The sequence below is a fragment of the Gekko japonicus genome, unplaced genomic scaffold, assembly GCF_001447785.1.
Source record: "Gekko japonicus isolate JY-2015 unplaced genomic scaffold, Gekko_japonicus_V1.1 scaffold1554, whole genome shotgun sequence".
Taxonomy (NCBI): domain Eukaryota; kingdom Metazoa; phylum Chordata; class Lepidosauria; order Squamata; family Gekkonidae; genus Gekko; species Gekko japonicus.
In genome coordinates this window covers 130,191-144,940 of record NW_015173181.1, presented here as the reverse complement: position 1 = coordinate 144,940, position 14,750 = coordinate 130,191, and the positions used below count along the sequence as shown (strand labels likewise).

The 14,750-nt window shown below is 48.9% G+C and overlaps 1 protein-coding gene across 1 annotated transcript in view; it reads right to left on the bottom strand.

Annotated features, from left to right (window-relative positions):
• The window catches only part of LOC107119949 (transmembrane protein 132B-like), a 148,020-nt gene that overhangs the window by 9,860 nt on the left and 123,410 nt on the right, over positions 1 to 14,750 (bottom strand). Inside the window, exon 3 of the mRNA XM_015422579.1 lies at positions 6,296 to 6,501. Within this exon, the coding sequence (XP_015278065.1) occupies positions 6,296 to 6,501 (206 nt within the window). The remainder of the gene's footprint in view (positions 1 to 6,295; positions 6,502 to 14,750) is intronic.

The following is a 14,750-nucleotide window of genomic DNA, read 5'->3' as shown; positions in this document are numbered from 1 at the left end:
CACTGGTCTGATCCAGCAGGGCTCTTCTTACATTCTTATCAGAGGAAGGCCCCAGCCTCTATGCTTTGTTGTTGGCTGTCCAGAGGAACTGTTTGGCCACTGTATGAGACAAGATACTGGACTAGATGGACTACTGGTCTGATCCAGCAGGGCTCTTCTTATGTTCTTATGAAGGCTTTGGCCTCTATGCCCTGTTGTTGGCCCTCCAGAGGGACTGGTTGGCCACTGTATGAGACAAGATACTGGACTAGATGGACTACTGGTCTGATCCAGCAGGGCTCTTCTTATGTTCTTATGAAGGCCTCAGGCTCTCTGCCCTGTTGTTGGCCCTCCAGAGGAACTGGTTGGCCACTGTGTGAGACAGGATGCTAGACTAGATGGACTACTGGTCTGATCCAGCAGGGCTCTTCTTATGTTCTTATGAAGGCCTCAGGCTCTCTGCCCTGTTGTTGGCCCTCCAGAGGAACTGGTTGGCCACTGTGTGAGACAGGATGCTAGACTAGATGGACTACTGGTCTGATCCAGCAGGACTCTTCTCATGTTCTTATGAAGGCCTCAGCCTCTCTGCTATGTTGCTGTTGCTCCAGAGGAACTGCTTGGCCACGGTGTGAGACAAGATGGACCACTGGTCTGATCCAGCAGGGCCTTCTTACATTCTTATCAGGGGAAGGCCTCAGGCTCTCTGCCCTGTTGTTGGCCCTCCAGAGGAACTGGTTGGCCACTGTGTGAGACAGGAGGCTGGACTAGATGGACCACTGGTCTGATCCAGCAAGGCTCTTCTTAAGTTTTTATAGTGTTTTATATGTCTTATAGTAGCACAGGCGGAGGAGTTGAAGTCACACTCCTAGTTGCATTGGGAAATAGGGAATTAAATTAAGGAATGGTGGGGTGGGGGATCCTTCCGGACACTCACAGGTTTGGACTGCTTAAAAACAAACTTTGGACAGACCTCCTGGAACCAGGAAGAGCTGCACGAGCACAGCTGTAGGTCACTTCACGAGCTGCAGACTTCATAGCATTCGGCTTCTCCTTTTCATCTCTTCCCCCAAAACACGGATTGCTGACGATGTGCCCAGCGGCTCGACTGTCATTTGAGTAGCTGTTGGCATGGATGGCTTTCCAGCTTGCAAACAGTGTGGCTCTCCGGGCCATTCTCTCTATTTGAGTTGGCCCAATAAGTATAAACTAGACACATGGGGGGTTACATTTTGAGGACTCGGCAGAACGAGGCGAAAGTCAGAATGTTTGTGACAGTAGACGTGCAGCCCGCAATGTTTACTTGTCCAGCTTTGTTCCTGCAATGGCTATAGCAACGGGAACGGCTCCAAAGACATTTGAGCAAACAAACCCCCTACAATACAACAACTGAGGAGGCAACCAGATGAAGAGTTACATCAGCAGAAGGGTGGGCTGGTTCTTCTGGTTTCCACAAATGCTAGAGGTGGCTGTTAAAAATACTCATGAGTCATTGGGCACTTCTTCTGCTTGTGTCCTCCTTTGGAGAGCTTTTAGTCATGGTTGCCACCGAAATTCTGTCAAATGAGCACGGATGGTTCCTCAGCAAGGAGGACACGAGTAAATTCAAGGGAGACGGACTTCAGTAAGATGAATGAAGCTTCTCGGAGTTAGGGGCACACTACAGTTGCCACTTCAATAAGGGGCTGATGAAATTTATTGCCCACTCTGTTCCATGGACTAATTAAAAGACGCCTGCTCCTTGGGAGGAAAGCGATGGCGAACCTAAACAGCATGATAAAAGGTAGAGACATCACCCTGCCAACAAACGTCCGCATGGTCAAAGCAATGGTATTCCCAGTAGTCATGTATGGCTGCGAGAGTTGGACTATAAGGAAGGCCGAGCGCCGAAGAATAGATTCTTTTGAACTATGGTGCTGGAGAAGACTCTTGAGAGTCCCTTGGACTGCAAGAAGATCAAATCAGTCAATCCTCAAAGAAATCAACCCTGACTGTTCCCTGGAAGGCCAGATAATGAAAATGAAGCTCAAATACTTTGGCCACCAAATGAGAAGGGAGCACTCACTGGAGAAGACCCTGATGCTGGGAAAGATTGAAGGTCAAAGAAGACGGGGATGGCAAAGGATGAGATGGTTAGACAGTGTCATAGAGGCAACAAAAATGAAGTTGAGCAAACTTCAGAGGACGGCGGAAGACAGGAAGGTCTGGCGTGATGTGGTCCATGGGGTCGCGAAGAGTCGGACTCGACTGTGCGACTGAACAACAACAAGAAGAAGTTGTTTAGGGTGGTGGGAACCAGGGAGGACTGTGAGGTACTCCAGAGGGATCTGTTGAGGCTGGGTGAGTGGGTGTCAATGTGGCAAATGAAGTTCAACATGGGCAAGTGCAAAGTAATGCACACTGGAGCCCAAAACCCTAATTATAAATATACACTGATGGGGTCCAAACCGGCAGGAACTGACCAAGAGAGTTGTGGCAAATAACTCCCTGAAAATGTTGACTCAGTGCACAACTTCAATAAAGAAGGCCAATGCTTTGCTGGCGATTATTAGGAGGGTACTGAAAACAAATCAGCCAGTATCATAATGCCCCTGTGTGCATTATGGTGCAGCCTAATTTGGAATACCATGTACAGTTCTGGTCACCGCACCTCAAAAAAGATATTATAGCATTGGGAAAAGTGCAGAAAAGGGCAACGGAAATTATTAAGGGGATGGAACACCTTCCCTATAAAGAAGGGTTAAGGCGCTTGGGGCTCTTTAGCTTGGAGAAACAACGACTGAGGGGTGACATGATCGAGGTTTACAAGATTATGCACAGGAGAGACAAGGTAGAGAAAGAAGTACTTTTGTCCCTTGCTCACAATACAAGAACTCGTGGGTATCTCATGTGGGACAGGGAAGGGGGGTCAGAGCTTGCACTATCAGCCAATCTGCAGTCCAGTCCAGACAGGTGAACGTAGAGGCCTCCATGCTGCCAGAAGGCATGCGGTGATGGAGGTAGAGGGAGTAAAGTCCTCCTCTGAGTCTTCGACATCAGGAGTTTCAAAGATATCCAACGCATGTACATCCGGTGCCATACAAGCTGCACTGGCTTCCGGTGGAGTACCAGAATCAGATTCAAGGTTATGGTGTTGACCTTTAAGGCCTCTAATGGTCAGGGACCGATGTACCTCCAGGACCGCCTCTCCTGGTATACCCCCAGAAGAGCGTTATGCTCGAAAGATCAGAACTTATGGGTGGCCCCCAGCTCGAGAGACATCTGGTTGTCCTTGACCAGAGCCCAGGGCTTTCTCTGCCCTGGCTCCAACCTGGTGGGGCTCTCTGCCAAATAACACCCATGCCCTATGGGGCATTTTACAGTTCTGCAGGGCGTGCAAGGCAGAGATGTTCCGCCAGGCATCTGGTCGAGGCCAGCGATGAGTCAGTCTTGGCACTCCCACTTTCACTTTCCCCTCCCCTGCCCATTCCCCATGTGATAGTGGCCCGGCTTGGATTCTAGCGCCATCCATAAGCCATTACTCAGATTATGATGTTTTATTGCCTTATATAAATTTTAATTTGTTTTGTTGATGTTTTGTACGACTGTATTGTACACCGCCCTGAGCCTGGTTCCACGGGGGAGGGGGGCGGCAGATGATAAATTTAATAAATACATAAATAGATAAAGAGAGGACAATCTCAGGAGCTTATCTGCAGTAGCTCAGACATGACGGTACAGAAGGAGCCCTTCTATGAAGCAGCAATCCATCTTGCCAGGGCTCTTTTTGTAGAAAAAGCCCAGCAGGAACCCATTAGCATAATAGGCCACACCCAACAGCAGAAACTCATTAGCCTATTAGGCCACACCCCTGACAGCACAGCTCATTAGCACATTAGGCCGCACCCCCATGTTACCAGAAGTGTGGTCATCCAGCCACACCCACCTTTTTCTTCTTATTCTGTTTACCTTGTTTGCTGTCAAAACCCAGGGCCTTTTTTTGTAGCAGGAACTCCTTTGCATGATAGGCAACACACCCCTAATGTAGCCAATCCTAATGAGTTTCTGCTGTTGGGTGTGGCCTATCATGCTAATGAGTTCCTGCTGGGCGTGGCCAACTTGGGAGCCAGCCGGAACTCCGTTCCTGCGCGTTCCTGCCCCAAAATAGCCCTGCATCTTGCTATCGGGAAGATGGAAGATCATAGAAGTGGCCTACGCCTCACTGTCTGGAACCAGAAGCAAGGTCTTTGTGACGTGGGGAAACATCTCCAGCAACAGAGGGGCAACCATAAGAAGCAGAGAGGAGACTGCAGGAGCCACAGGAAGAATGAGGTGGAGAAATTCCAGACGGAGGCCTAGAGACTTCCTCCAGGAGTAGGCCACACGATGGCGGAAGGTCAAGGTTGCGAGGCAGGGCTAGTGGGCGGCCACACGATAGTCACTGAATCTAATTACTTTAACGGTCTATAACTTGTGTCCATGTGACATATTGACCACTTTCTTTCTCCCACTTCTTTGGTTACACCCCAAACCCCTGGACACCAACAACCCCTCCCTCTGGCCCTTTCCGCACTTGGGCCTCACCCCAGGTTTTCTCTGTGTTCAACTCGTGGCCATTTAACTTGCTGTTATCTCTGTTTGACTGTTGTTTTCTGCCCTAATTTTGTCCCGCTCCAATTAGCTTTCTTGCCCCATGTTATAAATTCTGCATAGCGAACAGGGGTCGTTTCGTAGAAAAAGAGCTAGGGGAACTCATTAACATAACTCATTAGCATATGCCACACCCCCTGACATCACCGGAAGTGTGTCATAAGGCCACACCCCCTGACATCACCGGAAGTGTGTCATAAGGCCACACACCCCGACATCAGCGGAAGTGTGTCATAAGGCCACACACCCCACCCCCAATGGTCCCGGCCGCCGCCGGTGGGCTTGCAGCTCCATTGCCGAGCCCCATGAGGGGCCCGGCGGTGGACCTGCAAGGCCGGCGGGAGTGCGAGGAAGCCCCGCAAAGGCCCTCCCTGGCCCCAGGCAGGCAGGGGTGGGGAGAGGCAGGGAGGAAGCAACTTACCCTCCCTCTTCTCCTGCCTCCTCCTGGCTGAATGAGGGCCGGAAGCGGGGCGGCCGGAAGCAGGGGGCGGGGCTTCATCGTGTGCCCCGCCCCCGTACCTCACCCGGGGGAACTGCGATCCCCCGCAATCCCCCCGAAATGACCTCTGATTGCGAACAGTAAAACCGAGTTGAATGTCCTAGGTATGGGGGGAAAGGGGCGGGGAGGATCGAAACCGAGTTTAAAACTCTATGCCTAAATCTGTACGTGGGCCACTCCGGATCGAGGGAAAGCCCGTGGCAAAACAGGATCCGTACACCCTGGGGCAACGGTGGTCCGAACCCGGGGTGACCACAATGTAATGCAGAATTGACACACACACAAAAACCTGGGATAAAGAGTGAGAGAAGAGCTTGGATTTATACCCCGCCCTTCACTCAAGAGTCTCAGAGCGACTTATAAATTCCTTTCCCTTCCTCTCCCCACAACAGACACCCTGTGAGGTAGGTGGGGCTGAGAGAGCTCTCTTGAGGACTGCCCTTGAGAGAACAGCTCTGACAGAACAATGGCTTGCCCAAGGTCATCCAGCAGGTGCAATTGGAGGAGTGGGGAATCAAACTCGGTTCTCCCAGATTAGAGTCTGCGCACTTAACCACTACACCAAACTGGCTCACTACACCAAACCAGGCTCAAGGGGTGAACTTGAGTGTAGTGCAGAGCAGCTGGCAGGAGATAGCGTTGAACCAGGATTAAAGGTGTAGTGCAGAAAAAGCCTCCCATTCCCTTGAACGGGCTTTGACTTCTCTGCCCCTTGCCTTCTTGACACAGGACTGCTTGAAGCATGGCAGCTGGCGGCACAACCAACAAGTGCCCATTGAAAGAAAAGGACTCTTTCCAGGGCAACACGGCCATTTGAAGTGGCTCTCTCGACTCTTAAAACAAAACAGGCATAAAGCTATTCATAACCCCACCTTCTAGTCGAAGCCTGTCCAAAATTTTGGCAGGTATTTAGCATGGTTATTAAAATCTGCCGCCAGATTGTTCTTCCAAATGGAAGGAATTTGCATGCTCAGTGTTCACCGCTCGCATTGCCAACCTCCATATTTATGACCATGTGCCTCCGACTACCAGATGCGGAGGATTAACAACCAAGGACGGCTATCGCCACCGTGCAGCGCCTGTGAACCTCCCTCAGGCATCTGGCCGGCCATTGTAATTAGGAAGGATGTCGGGCGAGATGGATCATTGGTTTGACTCGGGACAGCAAATCCTGAGGCATGGTGCCCGTACCTTTTGTTGGTAGTGACGGGAATCCGCCAGCCCTTGATCTGGCTCAGTTCGGTATCTGAGATCTCTATTTGCAGAGGAAGTCGTGGAACCCAGACGGTGACTTCCAGCTGGGTGGTAAAATGCTGGTACGTGAAGTTCACAATGGTGTCCACCTTGCTTTTCATTTCTTTCCCGTTCACAAAGATGGCGTCGCAGTTGTCAGAAACCTTGCAGGAAACACAAACAAGCAAATCCTGAGACTGATTGCAACATGAACAACAGCAGCTCCAAGTGGTTTTCCAACTGTGTTCCAAGGAACACCAAGGAACACCAGAACCTTAGCTGAGAGACCCACCTTGGCCCATACCCAAGCAAGATGCTGCTCATCTCCCTAGTCTGAGTACCACAACAATGCAGAGCTTGCATGACTCCTACAATCCTTAATCCACCATCCCTGCTAGCATTCCAGTTGTCATGGGCTTTGGACGTTTGCTCAGCCTTGCTCACTAGTCTATCACAATGGATTTCAAACTGTGTCCCAAGGAACCCTGGAGATCCCCTGAAGTTTAGCAAGGGCCCTTCAATGAGAAGATCAGCAATGGAAGATGAGCTTTCTGTTAAGACCTCTTGTGATCTTTCCTTGCACTATGGAGGGTCATGGCTCAGTGGTAGAGCATCTGCTTGGCAAGCAGGAGGTCCCAGGTTCAATTCCTAGCATCTCCAGTTAAAGGACCAAGCAGTAGACCTCTGTTGTGAGATCCTGCCTGTAAAAGACCTCTGCCTGAGACCTTGGAGAGCTGCTGTCAGTCTGAGTAGACAATACTGACTTTGACGGACCAGTGGTCTGATTCAGTATAAGGCAGCTTCATGTGTTCACGTGTGTTCCTGCAGCCCCAGAAGAACACTGGTTAAGTCTGCTGCAACTGCAATCCATGTGAGCTAATGAAGAGTCACAAGCAGCCAGAACTGAGCCCCGGTGTGAACTGAGAGTCCCCTAGGGCATGGTCCAGAGTCTATCTTCTACAATCTGTTGGGGTTCCACAGCAGATGTGCACTAATGTTAAAAGGCTTCCCTAAAGACAGGAAGTTTGAAAACCACTGATCCAGCATATCAGCACCAGGGCAATGCTAGGAATGTTAATCATGACCCATTGTATTTGTGTGTGTGCCGTTGTTTTTTTTAATTAGCGCCAAAAAGCAGCCGATGAGCCCAAGAGAAACGGTTCTGCATTTCTCCATAGAGATAACCGAAAGAACAACAACCCCTTAACAGCACTAGGAAACCGCTGCCAGTCTTTGTAACTTGGAAAAAAACAACGATGGTTCATAAGAATCAGACTTGATGAGCATCAAAACATTATATTTACAGCTTACTTAGAGAAAGAGACATATGCTAGCGGGGGGAAGGAAGACTTTCTGAGAATCATAAAGCGCAGTGATTTCCTCCTTTTTATACAAGGGCTGTAAAAACCTGGTGCCAGACAATGATCCCTTAATGAGTCATAATGTATTCTCCAAACTCGGAATGTAAAAAGTAATTGTGCAAGCATCTCCGCACCATCACTCCATCCCGACGCGCCCAGAGGAAACAGCTCCAGACACCAGCCCGCATGGTCTTGAGCTGTACTCGCCGAGAGCTATATTTATGGCGGGGAATGTGACCAAATGTCACGAACGTCCCACCGGCTCAATTCAGGAGTTCGACATTCTCTTATGGCTTCTCCAGGATGCAGCCGCCAACCATTCCCCTTTCTGACCACGCTACCAAAGATAGAGACTAACGCTGTCATGGAAATGGATGCCTCTTTTTGCTTCATTTGCACAAATAATCTAAATGCAGCCTAAAAAAACCACCAGTTTGGAAACAAAAGAGATGCGAATGAAATAAATATATTTATATTTATTTATTTATTGTTTTCCTGCCCACCTAGCAGTTCGAAAGCAAGAAATTGCAAGTAGATAAATAGGTACCACTTCGGTGGGAAGGTAACAGCGTCCCATGTGCCTTGGTGTTTAGTCATGCCGGCCACATGACCTCGGAAACATCTTCGGACAGCGCTGGCTCTTCGGCTTTGAAACGGAGATGAGCACCGCAACCCTAAAGTCGGATTCGACTGGCTTTCGAGCAAGGGAACCTTTACCTTTACTTATTTATTGTTTCAACTTTTACCCTGCCCTCCCTGCCGAAGCAGGCTCAGGGCGGCTGTAAATAAAGAGACTCCTGATGGCAACAGATATGGGGGGAAAGGTATATATCTGATTTTAAAAAAAGAGAGAGAGAGAGAGAGAAAAGAAGAAGAGATTGGATTTATACCCCACCCTTCACTACCCAAAGAAGTCTCAGAGTGGCTTGCAAACTCCGTTCCCTCCCCCACAGCAGACGCCCTGTGAGGTAGGTGGGGCTGAGAGAGCTCTGAGAGAAACTGCTCTTTTTCAAGAACAGTTCTGACAGAACTATGGCTTGCCCAGGGTCATCCAGCCAGGTGCAAGTGGAGGAGTGGGGAATCAAACCCCGTTCTCCCAGATTAGAGTCCGTGCACTTAACCACTGCACCAAACTGGCTCAAGGTTGCTATTGTCTACTCTGATTGGCAGCAGCTCCCCAGGGTCTCAGGTGCGAGTCTCGCACATCAGCTCCTACTTAATCCTTTTGTTTGCTTGTTTGCTGCCAACCCTATGGCAACCTTATAAGGTTTTCAAGGCCAGAGATATTCAGAGGTGATTTAGCCCACTGCCTGTCTCTGTGCAGCGACCCTGGACGTCCGGAGTGGTCCCCCATTCAGATACCAACCAGGGCTGACCCTGCTTAGCTTCTGAGGTCTGACAAGAGAGATTGGGCTAGCCTGGGCCACCCTGGTCAGGGCCAACACACATTAGGAGGAGGAGGAGGTTGGATTTATACCACACACCCTTCAGTACCCGAAGGAGTCTCAGAGCGGCTGACAATCTCCTTCCCCTTCCCCTCCCCACAACAGACACCCTGGGAGGTAGGTGGGGCTGAGAGAGCTGTCTCTCGGGAACTGCCCATGAGAGAATAGCTCCGAGAGAACTGGTGACTGACCCACGGTCACACCAGCAGCTGCATGTGGAGGAGTGGGGAATCAAACCCGGTTCTCCCAGATTAGAGTCCGCGTTCCTAACCACTACACCAAACTGGCTCTCTCCTATCCCTTCTCCCTTTATCCCCATATATAGATCTTCCTTTCTTGACAGAAATTTGGCTTGTTTTGTCAATTTGCAGTTCTTGACGTTCCTTCTTGAGGTTCCTTCTTAGAAAACAAATCAGGCCAGGCAAGCTGGGGGGATTTCCCACCCCAGCCCTCAGTCGCATCAGCATTCCCAAGTGGCAAAGCCCAGTGCCAAAAGTCACCCGATAACATCAGAATCTCTTTTCCATTAGGGACGACTTGGACTTTCTCCTCCTCCATGTTTTGACCCCAAATCCCCCCTTTCTATCGTGGCTGTGTGCGAACTGAGCCCGTGACTCTTTAATGACATCTTCCGTTCCTAAACCCTGAATTTTTCTTCCTCAGCATTCTTACAGTGTCAGAGCAAGACGATCTGTACATGATGCATATATTCCATCCCTAGGTGCACCAGTGGGAGAAAAACTGGGGAGGCTGAGGTGGATTCAGACGTTACTTTGACGGCTGTGAATTTTTTTCCCCATATGTTACAGCAAGTGGAAAATGATGATGAAGAAGAAAAGATTGGATTTACACCCTGCCCTTCACGCGGAGTCTCAGAGCAGCTTACAAACTCCTTTCCCTCCCCCTCCCCGCAACAGACACCCTGTGAGGTAGGTGAGGCTGAGAGAGCTCTGAGAGAAAATGCTCTTTCAAGGACAGCTCTTGCCAGAACTACGGCTTGCCCAAGGTCATCCAGCAGCTGCAAGTGGAGGCATGGGGGAATCAAACCCGGTTCTCCCAGATCAGAGTTCGTACACTTAACCACTACACCAAACTGGCTCGGTACTTTAAAAATCTGAGGTGAGGATAATGTTTCAGCCCAGTTAATGATTCTAATGTGGCACTACTCAAAACCTATACGTTGTTAGTATTTTTAAGTACTATAAGCATATTACACGTATAAATACCATACAAAATAGGTATAAACACACAATACGCACGTGCGATAAATGCCTCTCCGAAATCGGCAACAGAAAACAGAGATAGACAAAAATATAAATAGGCATAAAAACAGAAACACAGAGCTGGAAGGAACCTCAAGGGTCATCTAGTCCTACCCTCTGCACAACGCAGGAAATTCACAGCTACCTCCTCCCCCTGCCCCCGTTCCCCCAGTGACCCCTGCTCTATGCCCAGAGGAAGGCCAAAAACCTCCAGGATATCTGGGCCAATCAGGCCTGGAGGAGAATTCCTTCCTGACCCCAAAGTGGCGATCAGCATTACTCTGGGCACAGAAGAAAAAGCCACAAGGGGCAGGGACTGGCTCCTCTCTCCCTGCCCTCCCTCTCAAGATGTGCCGAAGTTTACAGATTCAGCACTGCTGCCAGATGGCCACTGAACTTCTGCTTAAAAACCTCCAAAGACGGAGGTTCACATTCCGTACCAAATGTCTCTCTGTATAAAGTGTCATCACGTGGGTGCCAACCTATGGCGATCCCAACAAGGGGTTTTCAAGGCGAGTGATTAGGCAGTGCCTTTGCCTTCCTCTGCAGAGCCTTCCTTGGTGGTCTCCCTTCCAAATACCGACCCTGCTTAGCTTCCGAGATCTGATGAGATCTTGGCTAGACCTGTGCTGCCTTCCCTCTCCCATACCAAAGACCAGAGAGAAAAGTATTATGAGCCTTCTCCTCTTAGTTAAAAGCCTTCTCCCTTTCCATCTGGTGGATATGCAACCAGCCATCTTCTGGGCTCAGAGAGTATAATTTGGTATCTGCTATCTTGTATACAAAGGAGATATCACAGGAGTTGGTCTGCCGAACATTAGGAAAGTAAAAGATGCTTTGTATGATTCTACAATATTGTAATTGGTAAGCACAACTTTTATTTGTGGATTTACTGTTTTATATTTACTATTTTGTCAACCGTTTCTTTGCTATAGGGCGGTTTTGGTGTTCCACTTTTGAGGAAGCAATGCAATATGGCAACTGGCAGGGCCGTCTAGTGGATACACAAGTGACGAGACGAGTTTTGCAAAGAGGAATTATAAATACTGATGTTCGGACTCATCACTGTTTGAGAAATTTGACTTCGGCTATTTCTGAATTTTATTGGTGTATTTGGACCATGTGTTCCGTTATTTTGTATTTTTGAGTTACTGATCTGCATAGTATACATTATATATTTTTAACAAATGACACCACTTTAGCTTGGAGAAACGACGGCTGAGGGGTGACATGATTGAGGTTTACAAGTTTATGCATGGGATAGTGTGGTTGAGAAAGAGGTACTTTTCTCCCTTTCTCACAATACAAGAACTCATGGGCAGTCCATGAAATTGCTGAGCAGTCGGGTTAGAACAGATAAAAGGAAGTCCTTCTTCACCCAAAGAGTGATTAACACATGGAATTCACTGCCACAGGAGGTGGCGGTGGCTACAAGTATGGACAGCTTCAAGAGGGAATTAGATAAGCATATGGAGCAGAGGTCCATCAGTGGCTATTAGCCACAAGGTATAGACAGGAACTCTTGGTCTGGGGCAAGTGATGCTCTGTATTCTTGGTGCTTGGGGGGGGGGGCAGCAGTGGGAGGGCTTCTAGTGTCCTGGCCCCACTGCTGGACCTCCTGATGGCACCTGGTATTTCTGGCCACTGTGTGACACAGAGTGTTGGACTAGATGGGCCATTGGCCTGATCCAACATTGGCTTCTCTTTATGTTATGTTCTTAAGTTCATATCATTATATTGTCTATTGAATGTTTTTCGTTATTTTTGCACGGGTTTCATTTTTTGTTTAATCTAATCTTCTGGGCATGGAGCAGGGGTCACTGGGGGTATGTGGGAGGGGGAATCGTTGTGAACGTCCTGCATTGTGCAGGGGGTTGGACTCGATGACCCTGGAGGTCCCTTCCAACTCTATGATTCTATTATTCAAAGCAACTCGGTCACAGAAGCTTTCGCAGTAGCGACTGCAAGCCAGTTTTGGTGTAGTGATTAAGAGCCAGTTTTGGTGTAGTGGTTAAGTGCGCAGATTCTAATCTGGGAGAACCGGGTTTGATTCCCCAATCCCTCCACTTGCATCTGTTGGATGACCTTGGGGAAGACATAGTTCAGGCACAGCTGTCCTTGAAAAAGAGCAGTTTCTGTCAGAGCTCTCTCAGCCCCACCAACCTCACAGGGTGTCTGTTGTGGGGAGGGGAAGGGATAGGAGATTGTAAACCACTCTGAGACTCCTTTGGGTAGTGAAGGGCGGGGTATGAATCCAATCTCTTCTTCTCTTCTTCTTCTTGACGCAGTGTGACTCTGCTGTTCTAGAGCAGCAGAGCACCTCTCCGCCAGGGCCACAATATTAGCGAATGAAGATCACACACTAACTAGTGCCAGAAGGCACATTCAGACTCTTTTTAAAATGGTAGCATGCCGGGAACAATGCCCGCAGCCGGGAGGTTAAATCTGGCTGTCAAGGAATAACACAAGAGTACAAATTGGAAAAGTGGTGTTACAATGACTCATTTATCCCATTCTCTGTCCACGGCAGCACGGCTATTATTATTTTTAAATCTCATCACCGTGGCCGTGCTTGCCGTGACCGAGGTGGTGCTAATAAAAAGGTTATGTGCGCAGAATGCTTCCAGAGGCGGAGCGCGTCCTCCTGACCCTGCTTAGAGGTCCCTCATTTCCTTGATTGGAGTCTTCGGACTTTACTTAATATAGCCATGCAGGAATGTCTCTGAGATAAACCGTTTCATTATGCAGTGTCTGGCTGGGCAGATGCAGTTTTTCATTCCTAGCTACCATTTTTTAAAAAAAAAATATGTTATTTATAGCTGGGTTTTCTCATGTGGATTCAAGGTGGATCACACAGAGAGAGTCGATACAATCTACAGGATGGCACATTCGATAAACAATGCAAGCGGAATAGGGTTGTAGAACTAACCAGAAGTCTACAACAAGAAGCCTCTTGCGGAGGCATTTCCAAGGGAGATCAGGAAGAGAGACTGCTGAATTGCAACGGATACTGAAGCTCAAGGCAATGCATTCTCCTGGACTGAATCAAGACCCAGGTTTCCTGTCTCATTACCAGTGCTGCTTTCTCCACGCCTACCCCCTCTAGGGGCTGCGGTGGCTCAAGTGGTTAAGACGCTGAACTGCAGACCAGAAAGTCGGTAGTTCAGCAGTTTGAGACCTGAGTGCCGCATGGCAGAGTGAGCTCCCGTTTCTAGTTCCCAGCTCCTGCCAACCTAGCAGTTCGAAAGAGAGAAACTGCAAGTAGATAAATAGGTACCACTTCAGTGGGAAGGTAACAGTGTTCCGTGTGCCTTGGTGTCTAGTCATGCTGGCCACATGACCACGGAAACGTCTTTGGACAGTGCTGGCTCTTCGGCTTGGAAACGGAGATGAGCATTGCATCCCTAGAGTCGGATTCGACTGGCTTTCAAGCAAGGGAAACCTTTACCCTTTACGGTACTGCCCCTCTGCATATCACACCTCATCCCATCATGCCTGCTATTGTCATTCACTTGCTATTGTCATTTGCCTGCTACTGTCATTTGGCATCTGAAATCACTCCACTCTCCAAGATACGAGGACAGACGGATTCCCATCCCAGCTGTATCTGAAGAAGTGAGCGGTGACTCACGAAAGCTCCTCCCCTGCCACAAATTTGGTTCGTCTTTCAGGACTCTTGCTCTTTTCTACTTCTACTCAGGTCTACAGATAAAGCTGAAACAAAGCACAAGGATGAACAAGACACAATGAATGGTGCAAAATCCCATAGTCAAATCCTAGTTTCAGCCAGCTATACACAGTAGCATAGACTACAGTCCCTAATGACATATTTTCCCGACCCATCCCTCCGAGAAGCTCAAGGTGGCAGGTGCAGGGCTATTTTTTGGGCAGGAACGCACAGGAACGGAGTTCAGGCTGGCTCCCAAGTTGGCCAGGCCCAGCAGAAACTCATTAGCATAATAGGCAACACCCAACAGCAGAAACTCATTAGGACTGGCTACAATTAGGGGGTGTGGCCTAACATGCAAAGGAGTTCCTGCTCCAAAAAAAAAAAAAGCCCTGGGTTCTGTCAACGAACAAGGTAAAGAGAATAAGAAGCAAAAGGTGGGTGTGGCTGGATGACCACACTTCTGGTAACATGGGGGTGTGGCCTAATATGCGAATGAGCTGTGCTGTCGGGGGTGTGGCCTAATATGCTCATGTGTTCCTGCTGTTGGGTATGGCCTATTATGCTAATGAGTTCCTGCTGGGCTTTTTCTACAAAAAAAAGGCCTGGGCAGGTGTGTCTCTGTCCTCCCCCGTCTCACTCTCACAACAAGTCTGGGAGGCAAGTTAAGCTGGAAGA